The sequence below is a fragment of the Oncorhynchus clarkii genome, chromosome 4, assembly GCF_045791955.1.
Source record: "Oncorhynchus clarkii lewisi isolate Uvic-CL-2024 chromosome 4, UVic_Ocla_1.0, whole genome shotgun sequence".
Lineage (NCBI taxonomy): Eukaryota > Metazoa > Chordata > Actinopteri > Salmoniformes > Salmonidae > Oncorhynchus > Oncorhynchus clarkii.
This window is the reverse complement of record NC_092150.1, coordinates 83238392-83256241: the sequence shown is the minus strand read 5'-3', so window position 1 is coordinate 83256241 and position 17850 is coordinate 83238392. Positions and strand designations below refer to the sequence as shown.

General features: G+C 43.5%; 1 protein-coding gene across 4 annotated transcripts in view; it reads right to left on the bottom strand.

Moving 5' to 3' along the window:
* The window catches only part of LOC139407378 (RNA-binding protein 25-like), a 30605-nt gene extending 15772 nt beyond the window's left edge, over positions 1-14833 (bottom strand). The window contains exons 1-6 of one of the 4 annotated variants that reach the window (XM_071151108.1): positions 14680-14833; positions 11833-11908; positions 9268-9470; positions 6983-7040; positions 4892-5061; positions 3826-4011 (exon numbers count right to left, since the gene is read on the bottom strand). In XM_071151108.1, the coding sequence (XP_071007209.1) occupies positions 3826-4011; positions 4892-5061; positions 6983-7040; positions 9268-9470; positions 11833-11908 (693 nt within the window). In that variant the 5' untranslated portion in view covers positions 14680-14833. Of the gene's footprint in view, positions 1-3825; positions 4015-4891; positions 5062-6967; positions 7041-9267; positions 9471-11832; positions 11909-14679 lie in introns of all 4 variants that reach the window. The other 3 variants (XM_071151107.1, XM_071151105.1, XM_071151106.1) reach the window with 3 other exon arrangements.
* Positions 14834-17850: the final 3017 nt, after the last annotated feature.

The window sequence follows — 17850 nt, the reverse complement described above, 5'->3', positions numbered from 1 at the left end:
TTCCCCCCCCAGAGTGATAACAGAGAAAGGATCCCCCCCCCCAGAGTGATAACAGAGAAAGGATCCCCCCCCAGAGTGATAACAGAGAAAGGATTCCCCCCCAGAGTGATAACAGAGAAAGGATTCCCCCCCCAGAGTGATAACAGAGAAATGATTCCCCCCCCCAGAGTGATAACAGAGAAAGGATTCCCCCCCAGAGTGATAACAGACAAAGGATTCCCCCCCAGAGTGATAACAGAGAAAGGATTCCCCCCCAGAGTGATAACAGAGAAAGGATCCCCCCCCCAGAGTGATAACAGAGAAAGGATCCCCCCCCCAGAGTGATAACAGAGAAAGGATCCCCCCCCAGAGTGATAACAGAGAAAGGATCCCCCCCCAGAGTGATAACAGAGAAAGGATTCCCCCCCCAGAGTGATAACAGAGAAAGGATCACCCCCAGAGTGATAACAGAGAAAGGATTCCCCCCCCAGAGTGATAACAGAGAAAGGACTCCCCCCCCAGAGTGATAACAGAGAAAGGATTCCCCCCCCAGAGTGATAACAGAGAAAGGATCACCCCCAGAGTGATAACAGAGAAAGGATTCCCCCCCCAGAGTGATAACAGAGAAATGATTCCCCCCCCAGAGTGATAACAGACAAAGGATTCCCCCCCAGAGTGATAACAGAGAAAGGATTCCCCCCCCAGAGTGATAACAGAGAAAGGACTCCCCCCCCAGAGTGATAACAGAGAAAGGATTCCCCCCCCAGAGTGATAACAGAGAAAGGATTCCCCCCCCAGAGTGATAACAGAGAAAGGATCCCCCCCCCCCCCAGAGTGATAACAGAGAAAGGATTCCCCCCCAGAGTGATAACAGAGAAAGGATTCCCCCCCCAGAGTGATAACAGAGAAAGGACTCCCCCCCCAGAGTGATAACAGAGAAAGGATTCCCCCCCCAGAGTGATAACAGAGAAAGGATTCCCCCCCAGAGTGATAACAGAGAAAGGATTCCCCCCCAGAGTGATAACAGAGAAAGGATCCCCCCCCCGAGTGATAACAGAGAAAGGATCCCCCCCCCAGAGTGATAACAGAGAAAGGACTCCCCCCCAGAGTGATAACAGAGAAAGGACTCCCCCCCAGAGTGATAACAGAGAAAGGACTCCCCCCCAGAGTGATAACAGAGAAAGGATTCCCCCCCAGAGTGATAACAGAGAAAGGATTCCCCCCCAGAGTGATAACAGAGAAAGGACTCCCCCCCCAGAGTGATAACAGAGAAAGGATTCCCCCCCAGAGTGATAACAGAGAAAGGATTCCCCCCCAGAGTGATAACAGAGAAAGGATTCCCCCCCAGAGTGATAACAGAGAAAGGATTCCCCCCCAGAGTGATAACAGAGAAAGGATTCCCCCCCAGAGTGATAACAGAGAAAGGATCCCCCCCAGAGTGATAACAGAGAAAGGATTCCCCCCCCAGAGTGATAACAGAGAAAGGATTCCCCCCCCAGAGTGATAACAGAGAAAGGACTCCCCCCCAGAGTGATAACAGAGAAAGGATCCCCCCCAGAGTGATAACAGAGAAATGATTCCCCCCCCAGAGTGATAACAGACAAAGGATTCCCCCCCAGAGTGATAACAGAGAAAGGATTCCCCCCCAGAGTGATAACAGAGAAAGGATCCCCCCCAGAGTGATAACAGAGAAAGGATCCCCCCCCAGAGTGATAACAGAGAAAGGATCCCCCCCCAGAGTGATAACAGAGAAAGGATTCCCCCCCCAGAGTGATAACAGAGAAAGGATTCCCCCCCCCAGAGTGATAACAGAGAAAGGATCACCCCCAGAGTGATAACAGAGAAAGGATTCCCCCCCCAGAGTGATAACAGAGAAAGGATTCCCCCCCCAGAGTGATAACAGAGAAAGGACTCCCCCCCCAGAGTGATAACAGAGAAAGGATTCCCCCCCCAGAGTGATAACAGAGAAAGGATCACCCCCAGAGTGATAACAGAGAAAGGATTCCCCCCCCAGAGTGATAACAGAGAAAGGACTCCCCCCCCAGAGTGATAACAGAGAAAGGATTCCCCCCCAGAGTGATAACAGAGAAAGGATTCCCCCCCAGAGTGATAACAGAGAAAGGATTCCCCCCCAGAGTGATAACAGAGAAAGGATCCCCCCCCCGAGTGATAACAGAGAAAGGATCCCCCCCCCAGAGTGATAACAGAGAAAGGACTCCCCCCCCAGAGTGATAACAGAGAAAGGACTCCCCCCCAGAGTGATAACAGAGAAAGGACTCCCCCCCCAGAGTGATAACAGAGAAAGGATTCCCCCCCAGAGTGATAACAGAGAAAGGATTCCCCCCCAGAGTGATAACAGAGAAAGGATCCCCCCCCCCAGAGTGATAACAGAGAAAGGATTCCCCCCCAGAGTGATAACAGAGAAAGGATTCCCCCCCAGAGTGATAACAGAGAAAGGATTCCCCCCCAGAGTGATAACAGAGAAAGGATTCCCCCCCAGAGTGATAACAGAGAAAGGATTCCCCCCCAGAGTGATAACAGAGAAAGGATTCCCCCCCAGAGTGATAACAGAGAAAGGATTCCCCCCCAGAGTGATAACAGAGAAAGGATTCCCCCCCCAGAGTGATAACAGAGAAAGGACTCCCCCCCAGAGTGATAACAGAGAAAGGATCCCCCCCCCAGAGTGATAACAGAGAAAGGATCCCCCCCCAGAGTGATAACAGAGAAAGGATCCCCCCCAGAGTGATAACAGAGAAAGGATCCCCCCCCAGAGTGATAACAGAGAAAGGATCCCCCCCAGAGTGATAACAGAGAAAGGATCCCCCCCAGAGTGATAACAGAGAAAGGATTCCCCCCCAGAGTGATAACAGAGAAAGGATTCCCCCCCAGAGTGATAACAGAGAAAGGATCCCCCCCCAGAGTGATAACAGAGAAAGGATCCCCCCCAGAGTGATAACAGAGAAAGGATTCCCCCCCAGAGTGATAACAGAGAAAGGATCCCCCCCCCAGAGTGATAACAGAGAAAGGATCCCCCCCAGAGTGATAACAGAGAAAGGATTCCCCCCCCAGAGTGATAACAGAGAAAGGATCCCCCCCAGAGTGATAACAGAGAAAGGATCCCCCCCCCAGAGTGATAACAGAGAAAGGATCCCCCCCAGAGTGATAACAGAGAAAGGATTCCCCCCCAGAGTGATAACAGAGAAAGGATTCCCCCCCAGAGTGATAACAGAGAAAGGACTCCCCCCCCAGAGTGATAACAGAGAAAGGATTCCCCCCCAGAGTGATAACAGAGAAAGGATTCCCCCCCCAGAGTGATAACAGAGAAAGGATTCCCCCCCCAGAGTGATAACAGAGAAAGGATTCTCCCCCAGAGTGATAACAGAGAAAGGATTCCCCCCAGAGTGATAACAGAGAAAGGATTCCCCCCCAGAGTGATAACAGAGAAAGGATCCCCCCCAGAGTGATAACAGAGAAAGGATCCCCCCCAGAGTGATAACAGAGAAAGGATCCCCCCCAGAGTGATAACAGAGAAAGGATTCCCCCCCCAGAGTGATAACAGAGAAAGGATCCCCCCCAGAGTGATAACAGAGAAAGGATCCCCCCCAGAGTGATAACAGAGAAAGGATTCCCCCCCAGAGTGATAACAGAGAAAGGATTCCCCCCCAGAGTGATAACAGAGAAAGGATCCCCCCCCCAGAGTGATAACAGAGAAAGGATTCCCCCCCCAGAGTGATAACAGAGAAAGGATCCCCCCCAGAGTGATAACAGAGAAAGGATCCCCCCCAGAGTGATAACAGAGAAAGGATTCCCCCCCAGAGTGATAACAGAGAAAGGATATCCACATACCTCCTCTTTTTTCTCTTTCCTTTTCCTGCGTTGCTGAGATTCATCATCATTCAAGGGAGCTTTGAGATCGCTGGCGTACTCTCGGATCAGACCATCGATGGTGCCCTTAACAATCTGGTCCCTCATCTGGGTGTCCTTGTCGATCACCTCCTCCTCTTCCTCCTCTTTTCCATCCTCTGCTTCCGCCTTCTATCATAAACACAGGGAGAGCGAGAGAAGGGAGAAAGAAAGAGAAGGCAAAGAGGGAGAGAGAGGTGGGAGGCAGCTTAGTATTATAAGTCAACTCAGCCTAACTAGTTGAAATTGAATTACAAGGGGCTGTTGTGTTCCAGGCCTTTCGGCACAGAGTTGCCCATTCATTTAGGCAGCCCTGCTTCCTAGTGCTTGGTCCATCTTAGCCTCCACTAGATTACACTGTCATTCAGATTGCAAGCGTTCCCCTCTCCCCTCTCTCTGTGTTAATTTGTTGTTGATAACATAGAAATAGAATGAATGGGGAAGCCCGTTCTATCCATTCTATTTTGATGGTCGATATATTTGATCTGTCGATTCTGTTTACTGCGGCAGCACCATTCTACTGAATCTACTTCCAGGTACAGCGACAGCGTGTTTCTGGTGGAGAACAGAGCCAGTTACTGCGATTTGCATATAGCAAGCATGAGAAATCTACGTCTCACATCCAAAGCCAGATAGCTCTTAAGACATTAGGCAGCTCACGGATAGATCTGACTTACAGAAAACGTTTGACCTCTGTCATTGCCAACAAAGGGTATATAACAAAGTATTGAGAAACTTTTGTTATTGACCAAATACTTATTTTCCACCATAATTTGCAAATAAATTCATTAAAAATCCTACAATGTGATTTTCTGGATTTTTTTTCTTCTCATTTTGTCTGTCATAGTTGAAGTGTACCTATGATGAAAATTACAAGCCTCTCTCTCATCTTTTTAAGTGGGAGAACTTGCACAATTGGTGGCTGACTAAATACTTTTTTGCCCTACTGTATATGTAAATGTACTGGCGTATAAAGGTGATTCTGATTCCAGCGTGTCCCACTCCCCACCCCGTTGCCGTTGGTGCTACTCTTCTTCTTGGCCTTCCACTCGTCCAGCTGGGCCTTGGTCTTGGCATCCACCTTCACCAGCAGCTTCTTCTCCCCGATCTGCAGCTCGTGGAGCAGTCGCAGGGCCCGCAGCGTCGACTCTGGTTCCTTGTACTCACAGAATCCAAAAGCTGGAGAGAATAGAGGAGACAGGAGGGGTGGCACAGTGTTTATCACACAACAGCGTGGATTCACCACCAGGGATCAGTGACGGCAGTGTAGTTGGCAGGGCCTACCCTGTATAAATTAAAAAATAACAAATGAAAAACAAAAATAAATTGTCAATAGTTTGGTCATCTTTTCTGCAAGATAAAATTGATTTCTGAACTAGTACTTACTTCCCAAATTGGCAGCCTTGCTGTGTACATTTCCCCCGCCCTTCAAACTCAATGCAAGGCATTGACAGGACTCGTGCATGCATGTTTCTACCATACACACTGAAAGGCAGGCCGAGAGCTTTGCTGCTTTTCATGTGTCAGTATGTCCCATTCATTTTCAATGCAAAAAAAAAGGTAATGGGATAGGCAGGGCTCGCTCCTGCCTGCGGACGTCACATGACAACTACCAAAGGCAGTGACATTCAATTTACTGTCAGCTAAAATAATCTGATCAGGACAGCTAACGTATTGCATCTGAAACAGTTTTCAACGTTGGATTTTCTAGTGAAATGGGGTGATAAGGGATGGAAGACTAACACCTGAGCTGAGGGAACTACATCAAAGGGAGGGGACAGAAAATAACACGAGTGGAATCAACAGAAAGACTGGCTCTGTGGCTGCACTGCTTCCAAATGCCTGCTGTTCTCCACCAGCGACAGCGTGTTTCTGGTGGAGAACAGAGCCAGTTATTGCGATTTGCATATAGCACTCGACAAGCATGAGAAATCTACGTCTCACATCCAAAGCCAGATAGCTCTTAAGACATTAGGCAGCTCAGGGATAGATCTGACATTGATTGAACATGAATATGCACAATGCAAAGTTAAAGAGAACCAGGTTTTGAAAGACCTAGCTAATTAATGCTACATCATGCTACCTAGGTAAACAGGAGTTGGCATTTCGTGGCAACGACAAGAGTGCCAGCTCATCAAATAGGCCCAGGGACAACTATGTGGAACTATTACAGGCCTTTGCTGAAAAACATTTAACAGGTAGCAACCCATTTAAAGACTGCCATCATGTTTACTTTTTGCTCATGACCTATGATGGAATTTTCAGTAAAACTGACGCGCAGTTCCGGGTTCTGCACAACAAAGTGATGGATGTGTGTGTGTGTCTGCCATACCCATATAAAAAACACAAAGAAAGAACGAACAGCAGTGGCAAGATGTTGATAGTTTCTATGAGCGATTTGACCATAAATGCAATGAACTGGGCCTGGCAGAAACTCGTAGTAAGCACCCGATCAGAGTAGAGGGCGAATCGAACCCGGACCGATCAAGGATGACTCTCATCCCTTGCCATCATCTCCTGTTAAAACTGACGGACAACAGTGAGGAGATAGACGGACGGGCTGTTTACAAGTGTTTATTTAAGTAGCACCATCTACTATGATTACATGTCTGTTGTGTTAGTACACATCTCAGATCAGTAGTGCTGACTACTGGGCATGCTGGGTCGCTCTCTGCGGTTCTGAAAGTTGCCTGTTTGTACAGGGCAGGCAGTTGCATGGGGCACAAGCTATTAGTGCCAGTGAATGTTTCTAATGGTTGGCCACCTACCTGCTGCTGTTTGGTGGTTATCTTTGCGATCGTGTCATACCGATAAACACCGTAGCAAAAATACGCTTGATGAGTGTGTGTGTGTGTGTGTGTGTGAGATGAGCTTTGTCAGAGTCGTGTTCATTAAAATTCAAAAGAGTCTTTATCGGGCAAGTCCACTGTCACACCCTGTTTCAGTCGGTTTCCTTATAATTAGTAGTGCCTAATGAACAGGACCATGCTAATAGTTGTTGCTTCAGATTGAGAAAGCATGCCGAGGGGGGGGGGGGGGTGACATTGGACTTACATGGTGGTAGAATATTTCACAAATGTTGTACCTGTTCTGTTTTTACCTTGAAGTTTTCCAGAGGCTCCTTGGACTCGCTTCCAGCTTAGGACCAGGCCACATTTCTGAAAAGGGAAACATGGACCCACTAAAGAAGACGGTTTACATTTATAATCATAGAGTATCAGGTGCAGTGGTGTAAAGTACTTAAGTAGTACTTTAAAGTATTTTTACGTAAGTAGTTTTTGGGGGTATCTGTACTTTACTATGAATATTTTCCCCAACTTTTGTTTTCTTTAGGAATGTAGTAAAGTAATGTACTTTTTACTCCATACATTTTCCATGACAACCGAAAGTACTCATTTTGACAGGAAAATGGTCCAATTCACACACTTATCAGGAGAACATCCCTGGTCATCCCTACTGCCTCTGATCTGGCTGACTCATTAAAACACAAATGCTTGGTTTGTAAATTATGTCTGAGTGTTGGAGTGTGCCCCTGGCTATCTGTCAACAAAAAATACAACAAAATTGTGCCATCTGGTTTGCTTAAAATAAGAAATTAGAAACTGATTAATACCTTTGAAACTTAAGTACATTTGAGAAATTCCATTTACTGTCAATACTTAAGTATATCTAAATACTTAAGACATTTACACAAGTAGGATTTTACTGGGTGACTTTTACTTGAGTCATTTTCTATTAAAGAGATCTTTACTTTTACTCAAGTTTGACAATTTAGTACTTTTTCCACCACTGATCAGGTGAAAACCAGAAAGAAATTGAAATAAAATATTTGGCCAAAAGATAAACATCTTTTACAAATCAGTTGAACCCCAAAGGCTAACTGAACCTTCATAAACATACCGAAAACCTCTCAAATTAACTATCCTGATTTGCATTGTCTATTTGAGAGCTGTATTGTACTATTATGAATATGTGACTAAAGACATTATCCGTATCCGGATACCCATAACAGCGTCCTAAATAATAGGCTGTCGAGTATAACTGTATTTTTTAAATAACGTTCTGTAGTATGTGACATTTTGAAAATTTAGTATTCTTTAAATGCACAGGTGTCATACTAATTTCAGGCTTTTCATATAGTATGAATGAACTGTAAACTTTGGGGAATTTCTCTCTCACTCAGTGCATTCAAACTGAATAAAAGGACAGCTGAGATTTGAAAGTAAATATCTACATATATAATATTTTAAAAATAAAGTAATTGAAGATGCAGAAAGAGTTTCCTGCAGTTCTGTCCTTAATCTTTGAAAACAGATTTTTATTTACAGCCTGCAGTGCCTTTACTTTAGCTAACATTAGCTATGCGCTTTAGCAGGACTTGAAGTTAGCTGGATACCTGAAAATCTTGCTGTTGTTGAATGACAACTTCATATTTAACCTAGCTAGACAGTTAGACTATCCTTTCCGGGTTAAAAAAACTGAGTGTGCAAAACATTATTAAGGACCCCTGTTCGTTCCATGAGAGGCTAACCAAGTGAATACAGGTGAAAGCTATGATCCCTTATTGACGTCACTTGTTAAATCCACTTCAGTCAACATAGATGAAGGGAAGGAGACAAGTTAAAGAAAGATTTTAAAGTCTTGACACACGGGTTGTGTATGTGTGCCATTCAGAGGGTGAACGGGCAAGACAAAAGATTGAAGTGCCTTTGAACTAGGTATGGTAGTAGGTGCCAGGTGCACCGGTTTGTGTCAAGAACTGCAACGCTGCTGGGTTTTTCACGCTCAACAGTTTCCCATGTGTATCAAGAATGGTCCACCACCGAAAGGACATCCAGCCAACTTGACACAACTGTGGGAAGCATTGGAGTCAACATGGGCCAGCATCCCTGTGGAACGCTTGACACCTCATGGAGTCCATGCCCTGACAATTTGAGACTTCTAAATGCACTTTTTAAAAACTTGTTACAGATTCTGTTTTTGGAAACAGAAAACTTTATGGAAATCATATGTTTCTTCGATGAGAAAATGTGCAGAACGTTGAACAAAATCCATCTGGGTCCATCTTTTCCCACTGGGCTTTCACATCACCATATTTGGTAGTGAGTGGAAACGCCAACCAGCTTCACATTTATACACCTGGTGAAATATCTGGCCCATTGTTCTATCTCATTGTTCTAGCTGTGGTAGTATGCCAAGGCCGTGGCATACTGCATATTTCTTACTAAACATTGTCAGAAATAGTATGCGACGATGAGTACATAGTATAAAGTTTTCGTATGTAGTGCGCTAGCTTGGTTATTGGGACATGATCACAGTCTATAGCCTAAATAAAAGGTTGCTGTCTCTTTCCAATATGACTACATGCAAGTTCCACTTCCTCACCGCCAGCAACTTTCGAATCAGCATGTCCGAGGCCTTCTCCGAGATGTTTCCTACAAACACTGTGGTGGTGGGGCCGTTGTTCTCGTCCAGGGGAGCTTCCTTCCTGGGGGCCGCGGGCTTACTGACAACGGGCATGGAGGTGGGTACCAGGACTGTGGGGTTCTGGGTCATGATGCCCATGTGGACTGGTATCATTGGGGTACCTAGAAAAGTGATAAACCAGATAAATTTATACAATATATTTGGATTAAAGGAAAATTCTAATCAAAAACAATCTGTAGGTATTTGTTTTATTAGTCCGCTGTTGATACACTCCTGAAATGTTTTGCATATCAGCAATCAAGTTATATAACCAAGATATAGAACTTTCAAAATAAAGGAAATGTCACAGTATTGCTGCATTCGTAACCAAGTGGGAAGTGGGAATTTACCACCACAGAGTTAGATAGAGAACTATAGATGGATAAAACCTGTTTTGGCATGGGCATGGTCAAAGGACTTCATCATTTTAAGGTAGTCAACTGGGTGGGACTTCCTATGGGTGAAGGAAGATGATTCTATCCGGGTCATCAAGCCAATGAATTACAGTGCCTTCAGAAAGTATTCACACCCCTTCACCTTTTACACATTTTGTTGTGTTACAAAGTTGGATTGAAATGGATTTGACATGGTTTTTTTTGTTCATGATCTACACACAAAACGGTAATGTCAAAGTGGAAGAAAAATTCTAACATTTGTAAACAACTCGTGAAAAATGCAATGCTAAAATACAATCCCTTGAGTCAATACATGTTACAATCACCTTTGGCTGTGATTACAGTTGTGAGTCTTTCTGGGTAAGCCTCTAAGAGCTTTCCACACCTGGATTGTGCAACATTTGCCCATCATTCTTTTCAAAATTCTTCAAGCTCTGTCAAATTGGTTGTTGATCATCGCTAGACAACCATTTTCAGGTCTTACCACAGATTTATGTCAAAACTAAGATTTAGGTCAACTCGGGAACATTCACAGTTTTCGTGGTAAGCAACTCCAGTGTAGATTTAGCCTTTAGGTTTTTGTCCGGCTGAAAGGTGAATTCATCTCCCAGTGTCTGGTGAAAATCAGACTGAATCAGGTTTCCTCTAAGATTTTGCCTATACTTAACTACATTCTGTTTATTTTTATCCTGAAAAACTCCCCGTTCCGTAACAATTACAAGCACACCCATAACTTGATGCAGCCACCACTATACTTGAAAATATGGAAAGTGGTACTCAGTAATGTGTTGTATTAGATTTGCCACAAACATAATACTTTGTATTCTGGACAAAAAGTGAACTGCTTTGCCAAATGTTTTGCAGTATTACTTTAGTGCCTTGTGGCAAACGGGATGCATGTTTTAGAATATGTTTTACTCTGTACAGGCTTCCTTCTTTTCACTGTCAATTAGGTTAGTATTGTGGAGTAACTACAATGTTGTTGATCCATCCTCAGTGTTATCCTATCACAGCAATAATCTCGGTTTAAAGTCACCATTGGCCTCATGGTGAAATCCTTGAGCGGTTTCCTTCCACTACGGCAACTGTGTTAGGAAGGACGCCTGTATCTTTGTAGAGACTGGGTGTATTGATACACCATCTAAAGTGTAATGAATACCTTCACCATGCTCAAAAGGATATTCAATATCTGTTTTTTTAGGTGCCCTTCTTTGCGAGGCATTGGAAAACCTCCCTGGTGTTTGTGGTTGAATCTGTGTTTGAAATTCACGGCTCAACTGAGGGACCTTAGACAATTGTATGTGTGGGGTACAGAGATGAGGTATCATTCAAAAATCATGTTAAACACACTTATTGCACACAGAGTGAGTCCATGCAACTTATTATGTGACTTGTTAAGCACACTCTCACTCCTGAACTTGTTAAGGCTTGTCATAACAAAGGGGTTGAATACTTATTGCCTTAAGACATTTCAGCTTTTCATTGAAATAATTAGTACACATTTTTCAAAACATAATTCCACTTTGACATTATGGCCATTGTGTGCAGGCCAGCGACAAATCTCAACTTAATCAATTTTAAATTCAGGCTGTAACACAACAAAATGTGGAGAAAGACAAAGGGGTGTGAATACTTTCTGAAGGCACTGAAAACCTCTGAGGAAACATTCCATGACTGTAGGTGGCAGTAAATCGCCATAATAGGCTTGATACCCGTTCAAAACACACTCTATAGATGGCAGTAGGCAACCTTTCAGTTTGTTTGCCAACTCAGAAGTGGTAGAAGCAGAAAATGTACTACTTCAAAATGGAGATGGCTTCGATGGCGCTGGCCGTGCACTCAGACACCATACTGGGACATAGAGAATGATAGAGATATCATCGGTATATATGTTTACAACATACGACTGGGGAAAATCCATTTGAACGGCCCTCCAACTGGTAATCACTAGTGGGAAACTCATCTATTATATTAATGCAGAGTATTATATATCCTTTACAAATCAGAGGCATGTTCACAATGTACTAACTAGCTGTATAATTTACATAGACAGGCCCATAGGTTAGGACCTCCGTCTGTGATGACTCACCTGAAGGAAAACCAGAGAACTGTGGAGGGGGGATTCCCGGTGGCAACAGGGGTCGGTTGAGATGAGGGAACGACATCTTGTGGAAATCACCCACATAAAACATTGGACCAAAGTATACAGTCAGAACGGTCATAAGAGAGCAGTGGACACAACAGTAAACAACTCTCCAGTCCAAACAGGATGACTGGAATAGCGAGTGATTTCAGGCCTAAATAAAAGCCTAATGAAGTTACTGATACCTCTCACCAAGTCACCTAAAGTCTTCCTAGCGCCATAAGATACCGTCATGAATTAACATGGATTGTCAACGGAGACACGTTTTTTCCCCCCTAAGGCATTGAACTGTCAACGCGTTCACGTCACGCAGACAGTGTTTATGTATACATCACACGTCAGTTTATTATGAAATATCTCACCATGAACACCAACATGTATACGAAGCTTTTTAAATATTTTTTAAATTGGAAGAGTAATCTAATAAATTGAATTTGTCAATTTAGCTATAAAAAAAAATAGGCCTATCACCCCTTTAAAAATATAGATTAGGCTGGACGGTTTGCAGCCTGCCACCATTACTGTGTAGATACTGTATAGGACTCTTTCTGAAATCAACATGGACACAAGGTTTATTGGAGCTCTATTCAGGTTCACAGATGTAATCACTGTCACCATGCTCCTTTGGCTAAATGCTATCAATTTCTGTGGGGTTTTTGATGTGTTACGGTTAAAACCATGGCTTGAATTGGGGGTGTATGTGAGAATTTAACAATTGTTATAGAGAAGGGCAAAAAAAAACACATAGGCTACCCCTTGCTCACTTATACACCGAGTATACAAAACATTAAGGTCCTCTGCCCATGACAGACTGACCAGGTGAATCCAGGTGAAAGTTATGATCCCTTATTGATGTCACTTGTTAGATCAGTGAAGATGAAGGGGAGGCGATGGCTTAAAAATCTCTCTTTCATCTTTGAGACATGGATTGTGTATGTGTGCCATTCAGAGGGTGAACGGGCAAGACAAAATATTTAAGTGCCTTTGAACTAGGTATTGTAGTAGGTACTACGCTTTGTGTCAAGAACTGCAACGCTGCTGGGTTTTTCACGCTCAACAGTTTCCCGTGTGTATCAAGAATGGTCCACCACCGAAAGGACATCCAGCCAACTTGACACAACTGTGGGAAGCATTGGAGTCAACATGGGCCAGCATCCCTGTGGAACGCTTGACACCTCATGGAGTCCATGCCCTGACAATTTGAGGCTGTTCTGAGGACAAAAAGGGGAGGGTGCAACTCAATATTAGGAAGGTGTATATAAAGCCATCTAGGCTATAACAATCATTAACTCTGCGATGCTATCTGCAGTCACTAACCAATTGACTGTCTTGCTCAACATGAGTTCACGCCATGGTAGACCTATAAAGCAAGTGTCATTATTCCACGGAAAATATGGTTGTTTTAAATGCTCCGGAATTGAGAAGATTAGTGGTCGCCTATGCCTATAACAAAATACCAAAAAGATAGAAGCAGTATGGGTCTAATCATAGACAAAACATCTTAACAGATGAACATTATTTTTACTTTCAGGATGGGGGAAATGCATTGAATCTGGCTATTCATTTCAGTGCAGTTGCTTTCTTACGCATAACCTATAGGCTAAACGGAACCGAAAATATCCCCGCCTATTGTGATCACGTAATGACAAATCCTGAACATTTTGGCTTTATTGATCCTTGATTAAGCCTACAGAGTTGATACACAATGAAGGCCTAGATTGATCCTTGATTAAGCCTACATATTTGATACACAATGAAGGCCTAGATTTATCCTTGATTAAGCCTACAGATTTGATACACAATATCTTGAGATAAACTACAACTCCCTACTACTGATTTAACAGGCCAATACTCAGTTATCGCAGAAAACGTGGTAATCAACTACAATGACCATAATCCATTGCGTGCCTACTTGTCCGGTCTGTTTCTTTTACACCTGCTACGTTAGGTTAGTGTGGGGCAGACACAGAGGAAAGAGATAGAAGTTGCTTGTCAAGGCATCACTACCTGAAAATACATTATCTAAGTGACTGATAGTTTTGACTGCTGAATGCCAACTATGCCTTATTGACTTATAACTACTAATGATTGTCAGACAGCAGCTCTATAGAGATAAGATGGCTTGGAATTAAATAATAAAGTCATCAAATAAAACTAATGTAATATGCACAACTGAAATATTTTATTAAAGTAACGTTAATGTTAATAAATTGTAGTTAAGTGAACCAGTAAGGGACAGTCATTGAACTTTAATTGTTTTATTATGTGTTGCTACATCATTCAACCCACGTAATGTAGTGCATTTAATGTTTAATGATTTTTTTTAAACCAGTGAATATTGTTTAATAATCGAACCGAACTCAAAAAGCACTAATCGCTAAGCACTATTGGCTGTATAATGTCAGCTGACAACTATTCATATCTAAAATTCCAACCGTGTCGTGTGTGTGTGTGTGGTTGAAAAGCCAGGCCTGGTACTAGCTATCTGGCTAACTACATATGAAAGACAAATCACCTTCACGTTGGCATTGGTTATATTGTCGTTAGGGTCAGCTATAGCCAATCTACCCTAATTATTCTCGCTAGCTAGGCAAGTAATGTTAGAGGGTTTTGCCCTCCACAACAGAACAAGTCTGACAAGGTTAGCTGCGGCTGTTGTAGTTAGCGGATACGCTGGCTAACTACCGGGAAACCATTCGCAATGTTTGAGTTAGCTAGCTAGCTAGCTACCTACCGTTGATAAAACTCAGACAATATGGTGAAAAAGTAACTACTGAATCAGATTTTACGTACCCCAACACGTCGGTTTATCGATTATTGAGGGCGACTCTTCACTTCTGTGTAGCTACCTCCGGTCAGATGCATCGAGGTATGGCTAGCTAACTGCGATACAGAAAATCCGCAAAAAGGCAGCTCACGCAGCAGAGTCACTAGTTACCACAGCCACAAAGTATTAAACCCCGCCCATTTTTACAATGCATCTTCTTATTCGGTGGAGTTTATCGGATATTGGTGTTCAACGTTATGGAGTTTTTTTGTGTTTTTTTTTTTTACAATATATCTTCTTAAAATGTGATTTTAGACCTAACCTTAACCACATTGTTAACCTTAAATTAATACCAAAAAGCAAATGTTTGTTTCCAACTTTGTGGCTGTGCTATCTAGTGGAAACAACAACAGATATGTACATTTTTAGCAAAGGAATATTAGATTTGTCGATTCGGAAGTCATGTTTTCAACGTCCTGTTCACAGATATTTCACCGGATGAATACATTTGAAGCGTTTGGCGTTTCCACTCACAAGCAAATGTGGTAGCGAGGGAAGCCCAGTGGCCGGCATTGGGATAAAATTGAGCGAGATTAATTTTGGCCGACATTCGGACAATTTTCTCATCGATAAGAAAACATTTGATCTCAAAACATTTGATCTCAATACAGTTTTCTGTTCTCAAAACTATAATGTGTTATGAACAGAGTGAACTAGGTTTTGTAGACTTTGCCCTTTGCTCAACGTTTTTTTATTTTTTTATCGCGTTGTTTAGGAGTGCAAAGGCGAATTTAGTTATTGCACGTCATGCTTAATTTGTTTACGGACAAGTGTTGGAGTAACTACTGGATGAGAAATGGCTTATGAGTCTTAATGACGGCTGGGGAACCAGGATTGACCCAGTAACTGGAAATGAATCTGCTCTGGATTTGACTTTGATCTCAAATTAAATGGCAGGTAGATGTAGTTGGGAGGTTTTGGAAGAATCTACAGTGGGTAGTGATCACGATCCTATCATGGGGGAGGAATAATCAGTAGGAGTTGAGTGAACAGGAGCTGTCTCAGGTAGATCTTAATTTAGATATAGAAACAGTAAATTATGGAATAATAGGAGCAATAGTAGGGACCTCAAGGCAGGTGATTCCTATGGGTACATGGGGGAGAAAGAGTAATGCAGTCGCTTGGTGGAGTGAAGGGTGTAGAGAAGCAGTGAAGACTAGAAACAGCGCTTTCAGAATGTTGATAAGGTCCCATAATTACCAGCACCTGATTCAGTATAAACAAGCACAAGCAGTAGTAAGGAGGATCATTAGGACAGCTAAGAGGAGTATTGGCACTGGTTCTGTGGAAACATAGGCAGGACCACTCCTGTGGGAGAGGTATGGGGGATGATTAAAAGGATGAGTGGGGTCAGAAGAGATTGGAATCTCCCTGTGCTGAAAAGTAGGGGGATTGTTGCAGTGAGAGATGTGGAGAAGGCAGAGATGTCAGCCCAGGTATTTGTGAAGGTGCACAGCTCTAATAATCTGACAGAAGAGGGGCAGCTTGGGGGAGAGAGAGGGTCAGAGGATAACATCCGGGGTTTCTGGATCAGAAAGAGATGGTGGGGGAGAGAGAGGGTCAGAGAAGAACATCCGGGGTTCCTGGATCAGAAAGAGATGGTGGGGGAGAGAGAGGGTCAGAGGAGAACATCTGGGGTTGCTGGATCAGAAAGAGATGGTGGGGGAGAGAGAGGGTCAGAGGAGAACATCTGGAGTTTCTGGATCAGAAAGAGATGGTGGGGGAGAGAGAGGGTCAGAGGAGAACATCTGGGGTTCCTGGATCAGAAAGAGATGGTGGGGTATACATTGAATGGCCCTTTTACGTTGGCTGAGATGAAGAGTGCATTAGCTAAAGCTGGGGTGACATTTTATTTTTCCTTTATTTAACTAGGCAAGTCAGTTAAGAACAAAGTCTTATTTTCATTGACGGCCTAGGAACAGTGGGTTAACTGCCTTGTCCAGGGGCAGAACGACTGTGTTTTTTTCTAGAAGTTTGTGGAGGCAATATATCTGAAGCTGAATGAAAGGAATCTGGAGAGGGTGGGAGGGGTTTAGGTACCTGGGCGTCTGGTTTGACACTCGAATGACATGGGCGGAGCATATTAACAGAGTAGTTGTCAAAGCAAGGAAAATATTGGATGTGATGCTTTGCTTGTCAGGAATGGAGAGGGGGTAGATAGAATGGTGTTTAAAATGATATATAAAGCACTGTTAAAGTCATCAATAGATTATGGAAGTATAGCATATGGATCATAAAGCTAGATGTTATCCAGTCCCAAGCCCTAAGAATATGTTGTGGAGCACTCAGGACCTCCCGGTGGCAGCGATGCAGAGAGTGTTGGGAGAGATGCCGGTTAAGTTAAGAAGACAACAGCTAGCCATGACATATTGGGTACATCTTAAAAGACATAAGGTCACACATCTGAAAAAAAAGGTGCTCCTAGAGTGTTGGGAATATGGACAAAATCTGAATACAAGTTTTGGGTGGATAGGCAATTGCATGGCGAGAGAGATGGGGTTGTTTGGGAGGGAGTTTAGTCCCTCTGTGCTTCTTCCTGCTGTCCCACCTTGGGTTTTCCCTCAACCACTGATAGATCTATGGTTGCTTGAGAGGGTAAGGGATGTTGAGGAAGGAGTAGATTCAGTTGTAAGTGAACATTTAATAACACAATACTATGCTCTCTTTAATAAATTCACAGATGGATCTAAGGACCCCAAAACAGGGAGGGCAGGAGCAGATTTTAGTGTTCCTGAGTTTAAGGTGGCAGCGACGAAAAGAGCTACAGATCATTTATCTGTTTACCCAATGGAGTTGTTGGCCATACTATTGGCTGCAGTGTGTGTGGAGGAGGTGAGGCTAGACAGGGTAGTCATCTGCTCTGACTCCTGTGCAGCACTGATGAACTTAAATTCATTTCTGTCTCAGAGCAGACTATTGTATGAGGTTTTGCAGTGCTTGTATAGGGTGAAACAGATGGGGATATTTGTGATGTTCCTCTGGGTACCAGCTCATGTGGGAGTAGAGGGGAATGAGGAAGTGGATATTATTGCCAAGCAGGCTCTTAAACATCCTAATGTTGAGACGGAATTGTCCATCAGTAAAACAGAAGCCAAGGAATTAATAAGAAGAGTGGTTAAAAATAAGTGGCAAGAGTT